We start from the raw sequence: 20,368 nt of genomic DNA, 5'->3' as shown, positions 1-20,368 counted from the left end.
TTTCTTTTAGCAATTTATGCTCAAACTGTAAAACTAATCAATATATCAGGTTAAAAAAATTATTGTTGGAGCTTATACATCTTTAAAATTTGAATAATTAGACGGACTAGTCAAATTCAAACGTTAAGATTGCATATTAGATAACGTTTAAATTTATTTTGAGAAATAACTAATTTCGCTGACGCGACGTTTCAGCCAATATTTTTACTTCCAGTTTTGCCCTTTTTAATATTTATTTTTTAAATAAAAAATATAATTTAAGAAAATCAAAATTGATTAAAACGTTAAGTTTCTTTGATTTTGTATTTCATATATATATATATATGAATGTAAAATAAGAAAGATTATATATATATATATATATATATATATATATATATATTGTTATTCCGTTATTTTAGAATGTAAAATAAGAAAGATTCATATATATATATATATATATATATATATATTGTTATTCCGTTATTTTTCCGAGATGCGAAATTAGCGGACCACCGAAAAAATAGGCCCACGAAATATTGGGTCATCCCTCCAATAACGAAGCCCATTAACTTGATGTGTCAAGATTGGACTAAAGTCGATGCGTCGCCAAATCCCATGAATAGCGTTGAACCGTGAATAGCTTTGAGACGACATCCCAAGAAAAGTCCCGCAACGTCAACTAGGGGATAATCCTTAGACAAAAAGATTCTATGGAAAACCTCGAAGTGAATTACATAAAGACCAATAACAAAGAGCTAAAATCCTAAAGTCAAGTCATCAAGAATGCCATCGAGGAAAATTCATAACTAATATCGCGCGAGGCGATTTATGAAGTAAAAATTCTCGAAAACCTTCGGCGAGCCTCCAAGTGACAAGACCATCGGTGAACCTACATGACCGAGACTATCGACACAAAACCATCGGCGTTAGACCATCGGGGAACTTCATGGCCGAGACCATCGCCATAAAACTATCGGCGAGCTTCATGACCGAGACTATCGGCGTGAAACTATCGGCGATCATGACCTTTGGCGAACACGAGCCCATCAGACTGATCGGCGTGTAGAACCTCGGCGTGCAAACCATCGATCATCTCATAAACTATCGGCAAGACTCAATGCCGATAGTCTCATGACGATGATCGGAGTCACATTTTTGGACGAAGTCAATGCTCAGATGCTAGGCCATTCTCAATGGTCTTCAATGATTCTCCATATCTTGGCCACAACCTCAAAGCTCACCTATAAAATACCCCACCCTCACAAGACATAAGGTAAGTAATGAAAACTTGGAAAAAGGCTGCCCAAATCACAACTCGTTCTTTCTCTCTCTAAAATCCTTAGAGACGAACTTGATATCACCCACCTCGGCACCACGATTGGACTAATGTTGAGCGTCGGGGCGCGCGTCGAGGGGAAACCCTCTGCGTCTCTTTAAGCTTACGTTTTTTGTTTCTTAGGTGAGAGGCTCGATTAACCCGAAGGAGCCGAAGTAACCGAAGGACTTGAAGGGCTCAAAGAAAACAACAAACCCGAAGAACCCGAAGGAACCGAAGAATACGAAGATCTCGGAGAGTAAAGCGAACTCGAAAACCACTTCAGACGAAACAATTCAAGAAGCGATCAACTTCACCATCTCTAGATCCACGTGAGATCATAGGGTCCGGTCCTAGATCGAGCCACATGTGATTCTAAGTGTTTAACCCAAAAACGGCGTTAACATATATATGTATATATATTGAATAGTCAGACGTGAGAGAGATTTTACATTTATATCAGATATAGAACTCTCTCTCTCTCTCTCTCTCTCTCCCTCTCTTTGACGAAGACTCGGTGAGTACCTGCGAGTACCGGGTGAGGATGAAGGCCCGGTGGTCCTTCACCCTTCGGATCTGGAGCGCACGGTCCTATCCAGACTCGGCAGCGTCTTCTCTGCGTGAGTTTTCCCCCGCTGAGGTGCGAACTTTTAGATGCGACTTTCAGGTGCGGAAAGTCGCACCTAAAATCATCAGGTGCGGACTTTTAGATGCGACTTTGTCGCATCTAAAGTCGCACCGGAAAGAGTCATCAGGTGCGACTTTTGCACTTTCAGGTGCGAAAAAAGTCGCACATGATGCTATATTTTGTACTAGTGCAAGCTGGCGAGCATTGGGTGAGGACAAAGTCCTGGTGGTCCCTCGCCCTTCGGATCTGGCACGGGTGGTCGCACTCCACGACACCCGGTCCTATCCAGGCCCGGTGGTTTCTCGCCCTTCAGATCTGGCACGGGTGGGTATTTTGTTGTTGAAATTTCTTGATTGTTTGTTATTGGTTTTTTCTGGTCGTGTTTTTTAGAGTTTATGTCGATCGTGTTTTTATGTGTTTTTGTTCGGCTGTGTTGATTTTTGTTGATTGATGTTGGTTTGAAATTGGTGTTGATTGATGTTGGTTTGAAATTAGAGTTAATTTGTGAAACTAGTATTGATTTGTGTTAGATTGTGTATATGTTGTCATGGAAACTGTTGAAAATGTCGGGCAATGAAATTATTCACATTAAAGAAAGAAACCCGTAAAAAAATTAGTCTATTGATTTCTGTTAATTTGTGTTGATTTAAAAGTAGTGTTGAATGTCTTTGGAATCTGTTAATTTGTGTTGATACGTGTTGATTTGTATTGATTTGTTATTAAATCTGTTGACTTATGTTGATTTCTATTGATTTGAAAATTAGTGTTGGTTTGTGTTAATTTGTGTTGATTTATGAGTTAGTGTTGAAATGTTGTTGGAATGTGTTAATTTGTGTTAATATGTTTTATTCGTATTAATTTTGATTTTTATTTGTAAGATAATTGGCAACTCTGTGTCTCCGGCCGGAGAGTTGATGGTTCGAGACGGACCGACGGTGAAGATCGACAGAAAATTACACAAGTTGACTTGGCGTTTAAGACCGGCAGTGAAGATCTCGTAATATCTTTAGAGATTTTTTTTAATCTATTAATGAAATATTTATTTATTGTCATATTTTTTTTATTAATTTATTTATTTTTATTAATTAATTTATATTTGGTAACCTTTCTTTTGAAATGAAGCTAAAATGAAAGGTATTATTGTCTATTTATGTTGGTTAATGTGGTTAATTAGCTAATCTACAAAATAAATCAAACATTGACTATTTTATCAATTTCATGTTTCAAATTAGCTAGAGTAATAAATCAAAGATTGACTATTTTATCAATTTCATGTTTCAAATTAGCTAGTATACTCTAGCTCGAGCAACTTACATCCAAGGAGTACACAGTCCCATCGTATACGACATACTATAACCAACCCCGATAAACGTCTAATATGAAACTCCACTAGAATGTTAATGTATTTTCTTTAATTTCTTAAATCAACAAGCTCTAAGTGGGTAAATCAAATAGACGTTTATTTTTAACTATATATTATTTTTCCAATAAAAGTTTTTAATTACTATACAATAAAAATATCAGATAAATGTACGTCACAAACACTACTACAAACAGTGGATTCCACAATGGTACAGTACCGTTGTGGAATGATTCCACAACGGTTCTGTACGGTTGTGGAATCCTCCGCTGTGTAATGATTCCACAACGGTACTCGTACCGTTGTGGAATCTTAGGGATTCCACAACGGTACAGTACCGTTGTAGAATCTTAGGGATTCCACAACGGTACAGTACCGTTGTGGAATCTTAGGGATTCCACAACGGTACAGTACCGTTGTGGAATCTTAGGGATTCCACAACGGTACAGTACCGTTGTGGAAAAATTTAACAGATTTAAATATCTCGCCGCGGCAACGTGTATAGTTCGCCGCGGCGAATCTTTCCACAACGGTACAATTGTACCGTTGTGGAAAGATTCGCCGCGGCGAACTGTACACGTAGCCGCGGCGAAATTGTACCTGAGAGCTTATTTTGTAGTTTTCTAATTAAAAAACCTGAAATGAAATTATATATCCAAAACAAAATATTCATAACATCCAAAACCAAATATATATAAAAAAAAACATCCAAAACAAATATCTATATCATCCAAAATCAAACTAATATTCACATTCAATAAAAGTTTGTACATAAAATATCCACTCTTCTCGAACTTTTTTTAAGTTATCCGGTGTATATGACTTCTTCAATTCTACGTAAACTTTGATTGACTGTTACTTCGGGCTCCTTGGTTGTCAAGCTTGAAATCCGAAAAAAAAATCCTTATACGCACAACAACAAAAAACATTAGAAAACAAATATTCGTGTAAATTCAATACTTCAAATAACATGTAATTAATTTACCTTTTTATCAACTTCCTTGGTTGTAGTAGACATAATCTATGAAAAAATAAAATAAAATATAATCTCAATTCAAACCAATTTCAACACAAACTCAAAACGAAATTCAATTTCAATTCAAACTAATTCCGACATAAACTTAAACCGAAATTCAATTTCAATTCAAAACAATTCCAACACAAACTAAAACCGAAATTCAATATAATATTCTAACTCAATTCCAACTCAAACTCAAGGTAATCAAATATTCTAACTCAAATCCAACATAAACTCAAACCAAAATTCAATTCCACACTCATTTTCTACATAAATATCAAATTCAATATTCAATATCTACATAATTTAGACACAAATAAACAATTCTAACCTAATTTCAACATAAAAATACAAATTAAATAAAAAAAAATACTTACCCGGAGTGAAGACGACGAGCATGGGGCGTGGTGAGTCAATGAAGTTGTCGGAGATGTGGGTTGTGGTCGGAGGCAAGGTTTTTGTTATTGTCTACTACAACAACAAAAAACATTAGAAAAAAAATATTCGTGTAGATGAAATACTTCAAATAACATGTAATTAATTTACTTTTTTATCCACTTCCTTGGTTGTAGTAGATATAATCTATGAAAAAACAAAATTAAACATAATCTCAATTCAAACCAATTCCAATACAAACTCAAACCGAAATTCAATTTCAATTCAAACTAATTCCGACATAAACTTAAACCGAAATTCAATTTCGATTCAAAACAATTCCAACACAAACTGAAACCGAAATTCAATCTAATATTCTAACTCAATTCCAACTCAAACTCAAGGTAATCAAATATTCTAACTCAAATCCAACATAAACTCAAACCAAAATTCAATTCCACACTCATTTTCTACATAAATATCAAATTCAATTATTCAATATCTATATAATTTAGACACAAATAAACAATTCTAACCTAATTTCAACATAAAAATACAAATTAAATAAAAAATACTTACCCGGAGTGAAGACGACGAGCATGGGGCGTGGTGAGTCAATGAAGTTGTCGGAGATGTGGGTTGTGGTCGAAGGCATGGTTTGTGGGTTTGTGTGGGGGTGGGTCGGAATGTTTGGTGGGTTTGTGAAGAGTGGGTTTGGAAGAAGGATAGGCGGAGAAGAAGAAGGAGGGCGGAGAAGAAGAAGGGGACGGAGAAGAAAATGAGGACGGGGGAGAAGAAATGGGCGGAGAAGAAAAAGGAGGGCGGGGAAGAAGAAGAAGGGCGGAGAAGAAGGAGAGGGTTGCGGGGAAGAAAAAAAGGTGAGAAGAAGAGAAGGTTGGAGGAAGAAGAGAGAAGGGCGGAGAAGAAGAAGAGAGAAGAGAGAGAGAGAGGGCGGCGACGGCGGCGGAGGAAGAAGGAGGGGCGGCGAGTGGGCGTGGGTTGGAGAGAGAGAGAGAGAGAGAGAGAGAGAGATAGTGGGTTTTGGTCGGGAAGAGAGAAAGAGAAGAAGAAGAGAATGAAATTTCTGAAATTTTGAAAAAAAAATCGAGCGGGAAGTTTTTAAGTTCCAGTCTGCGACATTTCGCCGCGGCGAAATATATACGTGGCCGCGGCGAAATGTTTCCACAACGGGTTATTGTACCGTTGTGGAAACATTTCGCTGCGGCCAAGGCTTAAGCTCGCCGCGGCGAAATGTTTGGTTTTACAGATCTCCCACAACGGTACATTGTACCGTTGTGGAAGAGTTTGGCCGCGGCGAGTTGATGCCTTGACCACGGCGAGATCCAACAACGGGTCACTGTACCGTTGTGGAATGTCCGGGATTCCACAACGGTACCATAGTACCGTTGTGGAAGCATAAAGATTCCACAACGGTACAGTTGTACCGTTGTGGAATCCCGGACATTCCACAACGGTACAGTGACCCGTTGTGGAATCCCGGACATTCCACAACGGTACAACTGTACCGTTGTGGAAGCATATAGATTCCACAACGGTACTGTGTTCCGTTGTGGAATATCCGTTGTGTAATCCAACATTTGTAGTAGTGAAACTTATTATGTATATATATATATATATATATATATATATATATTTTGTGAAATTCAGCTTATCTAACATATATTAAACAAGTATATACATTGCTTACATCAAGGATTAAAATGCCGCCGAAAATCCAGGAAATTCGCCGGGAAATTCGTTGCCGGAGGGATAGCGGCGGACGACAGGGAAAAAGCTCGTTTCGTTGTGTTTTGTCGCTGGAAAATCGGCGAAACGACACGCCGTTTCCTTGAAAAACGATCGCTCAATGTCGTTGAAGTCTCAGTATAAAAACATGTATTTGTCGCTGAATATCGTCGAATGTCGGGAGAAAAGAAAAAAAAACAGAGGAGCGGCCACTGCAAATCCAACGAAGAAGACGAAGTTTTGTCGGCGAATTTCCTGGGCAATCGGCGACTTTCCTCGTTTTCGTCACACCGGAGTTCAAAATCAGCGTTTGTTCGGCGAAAATCGGTCGAGTATGTGGAAATTCCTTTTCGTGGTGTCACTCTCCGAAATTTTTCAGTTGTCTGCGTGTGTGGCGTTTTTACTTTGGAGAAGAAGATGATATAAAATGTGCCCTAGTGGGCCAAAATAAAAAACTGTCCATGGGCTGAATGAAAGAAATATATGGTACTATAAGCCCATTAAAAACAAACACCTATTGATATCAAATGCTACTTGAGATAATATAATATAACAACTTGCATTATGCAAGTAAACGTATATATAATTGTATAAGCCCATTATATAATATAACAAAGTGTGTATATATATATACGTATTTTATAAATAAATAAACGATATAAATAAATAGATAAATAAACAATGAATAAATAAATAAATAAGCCCATTAAAGAAAATTTCTTTATTAACAAAAAAATAAACAAGATATATATAAATAAAAAAAATATGTGTATGTAATGTATATATGTATATATTTTTAATATATTTTACAACATTATTTCCGTTCGGTTTTCCGTCGGCACGTCGAATTTCCATGGAAATCGGCATTTGAAAACGACATTTTACTTGCCCATTTCCACAATTTTTCCGTTGGAAATTCCATCGGCATGACGAATTTCCGTAAATCAGGAGGCTCGAAACGGCAACGAAATCGGCATTTTTTTCCTTGGCTTACATTCACCATAAAGTGACATCATATAAAATCTTTTAAAACAACATACGCAATATAATAATAGAGAAATAAGTATTTTAATTTGGTAGTCTAACAAACTCATTTAACAATTACAATGTGTAACCCTTGCATGCATGAAACTTCTTTTGAAACCTATAAATAGGAAAGGTATATATATTTCAAGCTTCATAACCTAATAAACCCTAAAAGTACATTGACCAAGCTAAGCAAAAAAAAAAAACATGGCATTGATATTATCTCGCCAAACCCTCCTTTTCCTCCTCCTCGTGGCCTTAACAGCCACGACGAAGTCGAGCGGGTTGATCATCATCAACGGGACCCCGGTGAGCCAAGTCCGAATATTGGGGCGCTTGACATGTGGCGTTCCGCCACCGCCCCCACCGCCGGGAACGCAGCCGATCCTGAACGGCACCAACGTGGCCCTAGTGTGCGGTGGGAGGAGTCAATCCCTCGCACAGACCGTGGCGGACGTGAACGGCTTCTTCGAGCTCGTCCTCGAAAACACGCTCGAGTCTCTCTTCTTCAACCCCTCGGATTGCTTCGTGGTGGTTCGGCTCCCGATCGCGCGGTGCTTCATTTACCCTCCCACCGGAATCCTCCGAGGCACCCTCACCTTCATCGGCTTCCTCCAGCCTGTCTTGAACGCCGTCGCTGTCATCACCGCCGGACCGCTTCGCCTCGTTACTTAAGTGTACCGAATAATTATATGGAGTACTATAATAAGTTATAATGAATAAGAATTTGTAATGGGAAGATGAGTCAAAAAGACTAGAATAAAATATGTATGATGTTCTAATTAAGTTGTGCTCTGATAATTATCGTTTACCATCATTACTTCCTATATCTCATTATAACCCTTCCCTTTTCTTTTGTTTCATTTCATTTTACTTTATATTATTTCGACGGAAAATCAATATTTACATGAAAAAACAATAGTAAAATTAATTCAAGATTCGAAATGTCGTTTTCGATGCCGTTTCGAGTTTCATGCTTTATAGAAAACCGTCACACCGATTAAAAGTCCGAAAAAGTGAAAAATGACAATTGGTATGCCATTTTCAAACGCTGTTTTTCATGACATAGCGATGAAAAACCGAACGAAAAAATGTTGTATAATATAATTAAATATATATTATGTTAATTATGTTAAATTTTTAACTAGAATAACAAATTATATTAAAAATAAATTTAAATAGGTTTGAATATAAATACATGCCTCCAGTTATAATAATATATTAAAATAGTTGTTTAATATAATTCAATAAAATATTTATCAAAAGGACCAAAGTTCACCGATTGTCGTAGAAAATTGGATCGTCTTTTTCGCTTGACTGGAATGAAAGAATATATCCAAAACTCTCCGTTTCTCCTTTCTTCGAATTTCCTCGAATGGCTTGCAGTTTTGTTCTTTAAAATAAACGAAAAGGGAGTCGGCCGTTTTTCAGCCGAACGACAAGTCGTTTCGCCGATTTTTGAACGACATCCAAGGACGAAACGACAAAACACGTCTTCATCGGAGAAAGTCGCCAATTTTCACTGGCATTTAAAACCTTGGTGAAATATAAGTTTAAGTTTAATATATCCGGAATGATAAGAAAATACAAGTAATAAGATAACTAGTTTTCAAGTTTACATTAAACAATATATGATCCATTGTATTGGACATTTAAGCACAAATTACAAGTATTAAGATTCAAAAACTTCAATGCAATAAATAAATACTTTCAAAATTCAACAAGATTAAAAAAAAACAAATTAATCTCCACTCGTCCTTTTTAGTCCAGCTTTGTGAGAGTGACCTTTGAACTTCCCTTATGGAAGATCTTTGCAGCAAGTATAACTCTTTGTCGAAGAAACGGAGATATTTACGACACGAGGATAAAGTTATTGAAGAGGGCTAAATAGCAGGTCTTTAAACCATTAAAGAGCCATCTTTTGTTTCTTTAGCCAAGCTATAGATTTCATACTAATGACTAATGCCTTCTCAAAGAGATCATATTTAATGTAATTATTAGCCAAAAGATTCGCGTGGTGTAAATGACATCAAGATTATTAATTACCACTCAGAATTGAGGTCGGCTAGACGATGATCAAGTGTTAACATTTTTGTAGATAAATCTAACAATACTTATTATATGTCGTTATCCGGAGTACAAACTGGTAGACCTGTTATCATCTGCTAATCTCTCGGAGAAGACATCACATATTGTGTATAAACTATAGACCTATGTGTCTAAACATATCTTGTCGAAAATACTTAAATTAGCAGTGAAAGCCCTAATATACTGATTCATCTTCAGAATTTTGAACATATCATTGCAGGTCTAATTTTTGAGACCCAGCTACTATAGATGCAACTCAAATATGTTATGGATATAATAGATGTTTGTATTCATACTATATATACGTGGCCAAATATTCATATAATAATTGTCTCCGTCACAAAACGACTTGTTATCCCATATTATGATACAAAAATGAATATGATAAAATTGAAAAATCATATAACCGTCAAGACATGGGTGTTATCAACCTATGAAAAGGAAATCGGAGATTTAAATTTGCAGAGAATCTCAAAGCTTCCGAACGAAGCGTATGAGCATTATATATGAGAGTCGTAATTGGCTCGTTACAAGTGACAGCGTGGCACAATGAATTGCCAGCTTGTCAATACAGATGCAGACGACACTAAACCTATACGACAGTGCTTATATTGAAACGACACAACACAGACCAAATGAGTAAAGAAGAAAACCCATACGACAGTGCTCATAAGGAAACGACACAACATAGAGCAAATAAGTAAAGAAGCAACACAACTACTATCATCAACAGCCCACGACCAAGAAATCCCACCGCTATAAGAACCAGAATAAAGACAAAGAAATGGCTACTCTCATTATGATTCATACACCATTTTGATCATGGAGTTCTTCACATATTCTGAACACTCCCACTTATATTTTGTTTACTTGATCTCTTTATAGTTAGATTGTTCAATTATATATATAATCCGACATGATTCTTAGGATTCACCGTGTTATTTTACTCGATACAATTGACTTTAGTTGGTTTTTCATCACGTTATTTAATCTCAAAATCAATTGGCGATGAAATGAGTAGTCCATGATCTTACTAAATATCTATTCAATTTCAAAGTGAGATTTCTAACATACTCCTCTAAAAAATTGCGACTATTTACAATTGCTCATTTTGAGTCGAATCCTAATGGATGAGCTTTTGATATCATATGAAATATCATAAGATTTCATCTCACAACTAATTGATGATTTATAAACACTTGTTAGTAACCCACGACTTGTTAGTAATCATGGTCTTTATATATATATATATATATTATATATAAATATATATATATGTTACATAAATATATTATTAATTAATAACAATTTCATTATATGATGAAATGAACAAGTGGGTGTACTAGTGATGGGCTGGATTATCTTTGAGATGGTATATTACGTGGCTTAGCTCGCTTGCCAATGGCATACTTGCCTAAAATAGCAGTGCATGTAGAAAAGCTGTCCGTTTTAAACTCTAAATTATTAGTAGCAGTACGTAAGCAAATAATTGAACAACATGCATGGTATAATTATTTATATATATATATATATATATATATATATACATGTATGTCTATATTTATAATTTCAACTCTCAATAGATAGTCTGGTACTTGATAAGCAATATTCAACGGCCTCTCCGCAGTTCTAACTCCGCATAGCAATGTTAAAATTATAAATTAATGCCTTTCTTTTAGCAATTTATGCTCATATTGTATAACTCATTAATACATTACAGCAAAACAATTTAATTTTCTTCAGTACTTAAAAACATGCTGCAAGTGAGGAATTCAAAAAGGCGTATTCATTTATTTTTAACTATACATTTATTTTTCACAAAACGTTTTTATTTATTATACAATCAACTTATCAAATATATGTGTAACAAACTTATATATACAAGTATTTTTTTTTAATCATATTCATGTTTGTGTATAATATATAATATAATTGATCTAACTTCTAAAACAAGTATATATATGACACCATATAAAATCTTTTGTAACAATACATCCAATATAATAATAATAATATTAGAAAAATAAGTATTTTAATTTGGTATTATAACAAACTCAATTAAATAATTACAACGTGTAACCCTTGCATGCATGATATACTTCTTTTGAAATCTATAAATAGAGAAGATATGCATATCCTAGCCTCTCAACCTTATAAACCCTAAAAAAACTCAAACTCATTGATCAGCTTAGTTTAGAAAATGGCATTGATATCTCGCCAAACCCTCCTTCTCCTTGTCCTAGTGGCCTTGACAGCCGCGACGACATCGAACGGGTTTATCATCATCAACGGCATTTCGGCGTCCCAAGTCCGTGTATTGGGGCGCTTGACATGCGATATTCCACCGCCGCCCCCGCCTCCGGGAACTGAACCGATCCTGAACGGCACCAACGTGGCCCTAGTGTGCGGTGGCAGGGGTCAATCCCTCGCACAGACCGTGGCAGACGTGAACGGCTTCTTCGAGCTCGTCCTCGAAAACACGCTTCAGTCGCTCTTCTTTAACCCCTCGGACTGCTTCGTTGTGGTTCGGCTCCCGATTGCACGGTGCTTCATTTACCCTCCCACCGGAATCCTCCGAGGCACCCTCAACGCTGTCAGCTTCCTTCAGCCTCTCTTCAACGCCGTCGCCATCATCACCGCTGGGCCGCTTCGCCTCGTTACTTAAATATATGCCTAAATATTATATGGAGTACTAATAAGTGATAATGAATAAGAGCTTCCAATGGAATGATAAGGAAAAATAAATGATAGAATGAAAAGGAGTATGATGATCTATTGTAGCCAGGAGAGGATCCAAGTTGTGGTGTAATGCAACGCAATGCTTAATATTATAATCTTCTCCATTATTACTTCATATATCTCATTTCAATTAACCATTTTTTTTTCCCTACATTAATTTTATATTTTATGTCTATGAGATATTTGAATGTTCACATGACAAAAGTGTTACATTATTCAACATAAAATGACATCAAATAAGATCTTTTGTAACAACATTACCCAATATAATAATAGAAAACTATTATTTTAATTTGGGATTATAACGAACTCTATTATAAAATTACAGTTTAGCGAATTGCATGATACTTCTTTTGAAACCTATAAATATAGAAGATATGTATATCAAACCCTCTCAACCTTATAAACCCTAAAAAAGCACAAACTCATTGATTAATTTAGTTTAGAAAATGGCAACGATATCTAGCCAAACCCTCCTTCTCCTTGTCCTAGTTGAAAATCTAATCCAACGTTTCATTCACGATTAAAACAGAATGAGATTACTAGAAAAACGAAGTAGCTTATGTTAGAAATTTAACTTCACGAGCAGGGGATAATCCAAAAGGAAGTTGATCGTCTATAATTTTTCTTAATGAGCACACCTATTGGTTTTGCCTTTATCTCTTGGTACAATAAATGGTACTGCCTAAGTCTCTCGCAGTACCATCGTGATTCCTTGTGTCTATAGTCAAGACTGTTAGAATCAAACGGATTGATGGTTATGTGGAATAACCTCGATGCGACTGGTCACAAAAGCTTAACCTGTGGTAGTGGTGGGGGTTGGTCATCTTGTCCGAGAATTCATATCGTGGCACTACTTCAAAAAATAAAAACATTTAATAGCACTTTTTGAGTTTTGCATGGATGGGAATGTTAAAAGTTTAAGATGGCGCATTCTAAAAGCCATCGATTACATCGAAGCCACTCATTTACAAAGCACTATGAAATACTATAGTCGGTGCTGACAGATAGATTGCCGTCTTCGTCTTTATACTGTAAATTCCAACATTAGACGGCGCTCTGTACACAGACGCGGTGTTTTATTGTTTTTCTTCATTTGAAAAGCAAATTTTACCGTAAAATTTGCTGTACTATATAACAGCGAAAACTCTTTCATAAAAAAAAATAATAATAAAAAAAAATAACAGCGAAAACTCTTTCATAAAAAAAAAATTAACAGCGAAACCATTTCCTAAACAAGTTTAAAACATATCTAAATCTTGTTCTCATTGACATATTTTACTTGATACGATATATATTCTCGCTAAAACATGTTTTTGTTACGTATTTTTGTCAACGAAAAATGCAAATGCTAATGTAAATATAAGTATAAATATATTTATTTTTATTTGGTTTCAATAATAACATTTTGAACAAGAGTACTAGTAGTGGGCTGGATTATACTTGTGATGGTATGGTGCGACGTGGCTTAGCTCGTTTGCCGTGGCTTTTTTATTTATTTTTTATTTATTTTTTTTTATAGAAAATGGTGACAATAATACCCAATGTTTAATCAAACCATGATTTATATACTCAATCTTTTTATTATTTGGCAAAAATACCTAACGTTACTATTTTGCCATCCGTTACTACTAAATCTGTTAGTATATAAACGGAGATACACGTGTCATTATCTGATTAAAAGTAACTATTTTGTTTCAATTAAATTTGATAAAATAAATTTAAAACCCTAAATATAATAGAGAGGGGTTTTAAAACCAACAGCAATACCAACAACAACAACAACATCAACGCCCTAGCTCGCCTCTCCACCGCAACTCACCAGCCACGCCCTCGCCGTCCAAGTCCAGGCCAATCCAAGTCCGCTCCGCGAGCCCGCGCTACTCGAGAGACGACAGATCGTCGGGCCCGGGATTCGGCCCGGCCCCGCAGACGCCGAGCCTGTGGTCGAATTACCGTTACACCCCCGGGAACCTCGACCACAGCCACGGCCGAGCGAGGGTGGCTGCAGCGGCGGTGGCGCAGCTTCCGAATTACATGGCTGCGACGGAGTCGGCGAAGGCGAGGGTTCGGTCGCAGAGCGCGCCGAGGCAGAGGCAGGGGACGCCGGAGCGGGACCGGGCGAAGAAGCGGCTCTCGTTCCCGGATTGTCGACGTGTGGAAAAGTGAAGCACAAGTTTGCTCGCCTCATCCTCCGAGCCTAACAACAGCGAAATAATGATTCCGTAGACATTCAATCGAAAAGGGCCTATAATAATATAAAATCAGCACAAGTCTCTCGCAGTACCATCGTGATTCCTTTTGTCTAGTCAAGACTGTTAGAATCAAACGGATTGATGGTTATGTGGAATAACCTCGATGCGACTGGTCACAAAAGCTTAACCTGTGGTAGTGGTGGGGGTTGGTCATCTTGTCCGAGAATTCATATCGTGGCACTACTTCAAAAAATAAAAACATTTAATAGCACTTTTTGAGTTTTGCATGGATGGGAATGTTAAAAGTTTAAGATGGCGCATTCTAAAAGCCATCGATTACATCGAAGCCACTCATTTACAAAGCACTATGAAATACTATAGTCGGTGCTGACAGATAGATTGCCGTCTTCGTCTTTGTACTGTAAATTCCAACATTAGACGGCGCTCTGTACACAGACGCGGTGTTTTATTGTTTTTCTTCATTTGAAAAGCAAATTTTACCGTAAAATTTGCTGTACTATATAACAGCGAAAACTCTTTCATAAAAAAAAATAATAATAAAAAAAAATAACAGCGAAAACTCTTTCATAAAAAAAAAATTAACAGCGAAACCATTTCCTAAACAAGTTTAAAACATATCTAAATCTTGTTCTCATTGACATATTTTACTTGATACGATATATATTCTCGCTAAAACATGTTTTTGTTACGTATTTTTGTCAACGAAAAATGCAAATGCTAATGTAAATATAAGTATAAATATATTTATTTTTATTTGGTTTCAATAATAACATTTTGAACAAGAGTACTAGTAGTGGGCTGGATTATACTTGTGATGGTATGGTGCGACGTGGCTTAGCTCGTTTGCCGTGGCTTTTTTATTTATTTTTTATTTATTTTTTTTTATAGAAAATGGTGACAATAATACCCAATGTTTAATCAAACCATGATTTATATACTCAATCTTTTTATTATTTGGCAAAAATACCTAACGTTACTATTTTGCCATCCGTTACTACTAAATCTGTTAGTATATAAACGGAGATACACGTGTCATTATCTGATTAAAAGTAACTATTTTGTTTCAATTAAATTTGATAAAATAAATTTAAAACCCTAAATATAATAGAGAGGGGTTTTAAAACCAACAGCAATACCAACAACAACAACAACATCAACGCCCTAGCTCGCCTCTCCACCGCAACTCACCAGCCACGCCCTCGCCGTCCAAGTCCAGGCCAATCCAAGTCCGCTCCGCGAGCCCGCGCTACTCGAGAGACGACAGATCGTCGGGCCCGGGATTCGGCCCGGCCCCGCAGACGCCGAGCCTGTGGTCGAATTACCGTTACACCCCCGGGAACCTCGACCACAGCCACGGCCGAGCGAGGGTGGCTGCAGCGGCGGTGGCGCAGCTTCCGAATTACATGGCTGCGACGGAGTCGGCGAAGGCGAGGGTTCGGTCGCAGAGCGCGCCGAGGCAGAGGCAGGGGACGCCGGAGCGGGACCGGGCGAAGAAGCGGCTCTCGTTCCCGGATTGTCGACGTGTGGAAAAGTGAAGCACAAGTTTGCTCGCCTCATCCTCCGAGCCTAACAACAGCGAAATAATGATTCCGTAGACATTCAATCGAAAAGGGCCTATAATAATATAAAATCAGCACAAGTCTCTCGCAGTACCATCGTGATTCCTTTTGTCTAGTCAAGACTGTTAGAATCAAACGGATTGATGGTTATGTGGAATAACCTCGATGCGACTGGTCACAAAAGCTTAACCTGTGGTAGTGGTGGGGGTTGGTCATCTTGTCCGAGAATTCATATCGTGGCACTACTTCAAAAAATAAAAACATTTAATAGCACTTTTTGAGTTTTGCATGGATGGGAATGTTAAAAGTTTAAGATGGCGCATTCTAAAAGCCATCGATTACATCGAAGCCACTCATTTACAAAGCACTATGAAATACTATAGTCGGTGCTGACAGATAGATTGCCGTCTTCGTCTTTATACTGTAAATTCCAACATTAGACGGCGCTCTGTACACAGACGCGGTGTTTTATTGTTTTTCTTCATTTGGAAAGCAAATTTTACCGTAAAATTTGCTGTACTATATAACAGCGAAAACTCTTTCATAAAAAAAAAATAATAAAAAAAAATTAACAGCGAAACCATTTCCTAAACAAGTTTAAAACATATCTAAATCTTGTTCTCATTGAGATATTTTACTTGATACGATATATATTCTCGCTAAAACATGTTTTTGTTACGTATTTTTGTCAACGAAAAATGCAAATGCTAATGTAAATATAAGTATAAATATATTTATTTTTATTTGGTTTCAATAATAACATTTTGAACAAGAGTACTAGACTACTAGTAGTGGGCTGGATTATACTTGTGATGGTATGCTGCGACGTGGCTTAGCTCGTTTGCCCTGGCTACTTTTTTAGAAGGAATCAATGGCTACTTACCTAATATAGACTGCATGTGGATAAACTGTCCATTTAAAACTCTTAATTATTATATTTTTATCCAGGTTGACCAGTAGCAGCATGTAAGAATATACTTAAAGTCATGCATGATATAATTTTGTATTTTAACTTTTTAGTTTCATCTTTAAATAGCCAGGTTTGGTGATGCTACAAGTGCTATAGTCAATGGCCTCTCCGCAGTTTTTATTCGGCAGCTCTAATTCCGCCCATCAATTTTTTTAATTATAAATTGATACCTCTCTTTTGGTACAATCAAAATATCATATATATATATATATTTGTCACAAACGTAAGTTAAATTAATTTTTATTATTATATTTTTTATTATATAAAATTCAATCATATAACATCTTAAACAAGTATATACATTGTTTACATTCAACATAAAATGATATGATCATATACAAATTTTTTTAATTATAACAATCAAATGTAAAGTATATAATATAACAATTAAATAATTTTCATATGGGATTATAACAAACTCAATTACAATATTCTCTAGATATATAACTATGAAAAATAATTTAATTATACAGTCAATCTTTGGTAAATTTCAATCAAATAACCACGAAATTTTGGTAATTACAAAGTAAAGAAGACATGATTAATAGTTGTAAATATTCGTTAATAATTATAATTAACTATCAAACTTCAAAAGTATAAATGAAATGCTAATAATGTCCAAACAATGTCACATCACTATAATGACCATTTACTTAAAATTTACAATTGATTGATTATTTAATAAATTTTTAAATTTTGATAGCTTAGGCCAAGAAGTGAAAATAGGAAACAAAACTGAAAATGTGTTTGGTAAGGTGTTTTCGGAAAAATTTTTTTAAAAATTTTGAAGTTGAAAGTAAAGAAAACTGAAAACAAATAAAAGGTGTTTTTGGAAAAAAAATTTCTTCTCTTCTCTCCTCATTCTTCTCACCCGCGCGCAAGACTTGAAAAAATAAAAAAAAAATCCGACCATCTTCTTCAATCACCACCTAGCCTCACCATCGCCGCCAAATAGTTTTCATTTTTTTCATTTTTCAAAAGGTGTACCAAATAGTTTTCATTTTTTTCATTTTTTCAAAAACAAAAATGAAAATTAATGTACCAAACAGTTTTTTCAATTTTTCAAAAACAAAAATGAAAACTGTACCAAACAGCTTTTTGAAAACAACTGCAAAATAATTTTTCAGTACAACTACAAAAATTAAAAAATAGAAAACAAAAACTTTTTGAGTTAACTACCAAACAGGCCCTTAATTACTCAATTAATTGAAATTACAATGCAACCGTTTTGCTTGCTTGATACTTCTTCGGAAAACCTATAAATACAGAAGATATGCATACCAAATCCTCTCAACCTTACACTTTTAAAGCAAAAAAAAAAAAATATTAACTCATTGACCTAGCAAAAAAAAAAAAATGGCATTTATATCTGGCCGCCAAACTCTCCTCTTCTTCCTTGTCCTCGTGGCCTTAACAACGGCAACGACGTCGAACGGGTTGATCATCATCAACGGAACTCCGGTGATCCAAGTCCGTGTATTGGGGCTCGTGACATGCGATCTTCCACCGCCGCCCCCGCCGCCGGAAGCTGTGCCGATCCTGAACGGCACCAACGTGGCCCTCGTGTGCGGCGGGAGGCGTCAATCCCTCGTAGAGACCGTGACGGACTTGAACGGCTTCTTCGAGCTCGTCCTCGACAACACGCTCCAGTCTCTCTTCTTCAACCCCTCGGAGTGCTATGTGGCGGTTCGTCTCCCCATCGTGCGGTGTCGGTTGTACCCTCCCACCGGAATCCTCCGTGGCACCCTCACCACCGTCAGCATCCTCCAACCCCTCTTCAACACCGTCGCTGTCATCACCGCCGGGCCGCTTAGCCTCATTACTTAAAATATACCTACTAAATCTATGGAGTAAGAACTAATAAAAATAATTAAATAGAGTATGATTATCTATTAATCATACTGTCTGTAGCAGAGAAAGGAGAAGATCTAAAGTTGTGGTGTTAATGCAACGCAATGCTTAATATTATATACAGTAATCTTCTTCTTGTTAATTAATATATCTTATTTCAACTAACTCGTCCTTGTTTTCTTGTTTAATTTTAGATGTTATATATGTGTATTGTATGGCGTAAACGAATCATGTTATATGACAAACAGTAGTGCAATCTAATTTTGGTCTTTCTGATTATAGTGCCCTGAATGATAACAAATTACTAGAAAGCAAAGTAGAATATACAATAACTCAACTTCACTATCGGGGATAGTTTATGTAAATTTACAATGAACTTGTATTTGAATTATGTTACGATTGCGTCTCTCTCTCTCTCTCTCAGTATAATCCATGATGCAAACTGAGTATCTCGCATAAAGTTCTATACTAATTTCTTGTGTCCATCGTAAAGACTATTATAATCAAGCTGCTTCACAGCGATGTATTGGACTTGAAATCTACTTCATGCTTTTGAAAATGACAATCTTTTATTTACAATCCATAATTCCAGATAAGTCGCAGTCATCCATCATCAATCTATCATATTCAGCTCATTCAGATTAACATAAAACACAAAGATTGAACTTCTTCCCTTTTCAATCATCACTTCTTCTTCCTCAATCACGTCATGGATCCTTGCAACAAGATATCACAAATTTAATTGGTGGAACATATTTTTGTCCGTAGTATGGAATGGGAAAACTTACAATCCCATTGAGCTTGGCCACATGAGCTTTTATTACTTCATATTAATAAACTCCTACACTTGACCAAATATAATTTTTTTGCTAAGATACTTAGAGAAACATGTTGACTAAGTATGATTCTATACGATCCGAGCAACATCTTCGAAGAAGGAAAAAATTACCCACGAATTCTTTTCCTTAAACTTTTTTTGTAACCCCGTGTGCCCCGTCATAGTTAGTTATAGTAGGCGAGTAACATAAAATTAATCAAAGGTTTGGGGTTCTAGCTAACTCTCTCTGGATTTATTACTCTCTAATCTTTATGTAAACAATACATCTCTTTCATTTATTACTCTAGTCTTCTTGTAACTATCTTACAAACAATCTATCAATTCTCATTCTCTAACCAAATCTCTACACTTCTCTAAATCAAATCAAATTGGATTGTGTGCAACAAAGGATAACGATATTTACAGTAGGTTTCTAATCTTATAATTCGTACCCTCCCACCGGAATCCTCCAAGGCACCCTCACCCTCATCGGCATCCTCAATCCCCTCTTCAATGCCGTCGCTCACCTCACCGCCGGACCGCTTTCCCTCGTCACCTAATAATGATTATACGGAAATCGAATTAGTAATGAAAAAAAAAACGTAAGAAATATTATGTAATGATAAGAAAAACAAATTGTGTGCTATCTATTGAACTGCTTAGTTAAGTTGTGATGTA

The 20,368-nt window shown here is 36.3% G+C and overlaps 2 protein-coding genes and 1 pseudogene across 2 annotated transcripts; all 3 read left to right on the top strand.

Moving 5' to 3' along the window:
• The first annotated feature begins 7,657 nt into the window (after positions 1–7,657).
• Positions 7,658–8,125, top strand: LOC149384053 (uncharacterized). The gene has a single exon (XM_089627980.1). It carries the CDS (start codon positions 7,658–7,660, stop codon positions 8,123–8,125), a length of 468 nt encoding a protein of 155 aa, XP_089484106.1.
• Positions 8,126–15,617: 7,492 nt separating this feature from the next.
• On the top strand, positions 15,618–16,028 carry LOC149384052 (protein IQ-DOMAIN 17 pseudogene; annotated as a pseudogene).
• Positions 16,029–18,378: 2,350 nt separating this feature from the next.
• Positions 18,379–18,849, top strand: LOC149384051 (uncharacterized). The gene has a single exon (XM_089627979.1). The coding sequence runs from the start codon at positions 18,379–18,381 to the stop codon at positions 18,847–18,849; it is 471 nt and encodes a 156-aa protein (XP_089484105.1).
• The last annotated feature ends 1,519 nt before the right edge of the window (positions 18,850–20,368 follow it).

The sequence above is a fragment of the Urtica dioica genome, chromosome 10 (assembly GCF_054948205.1).
Source record: "Urtica dioica subsp. dioica isolate 48M chromosome 10, U.dioica_male_clone48M_v1_H2, whole genome shotgun sequence".
Classification (NCBI taxonomy): domain Eukaryota; kingdom Viridiplantae; phylum Streptophyta; class Magnoliopsida; order Rosales; family Urticaceae; genus Urtica; species Urtica dioica.
The sequence above is the reverse complement of the archived record's forward strand: the minus strand, read 5'-3'. Positions and strand labels throughout refer to the sequence as shown.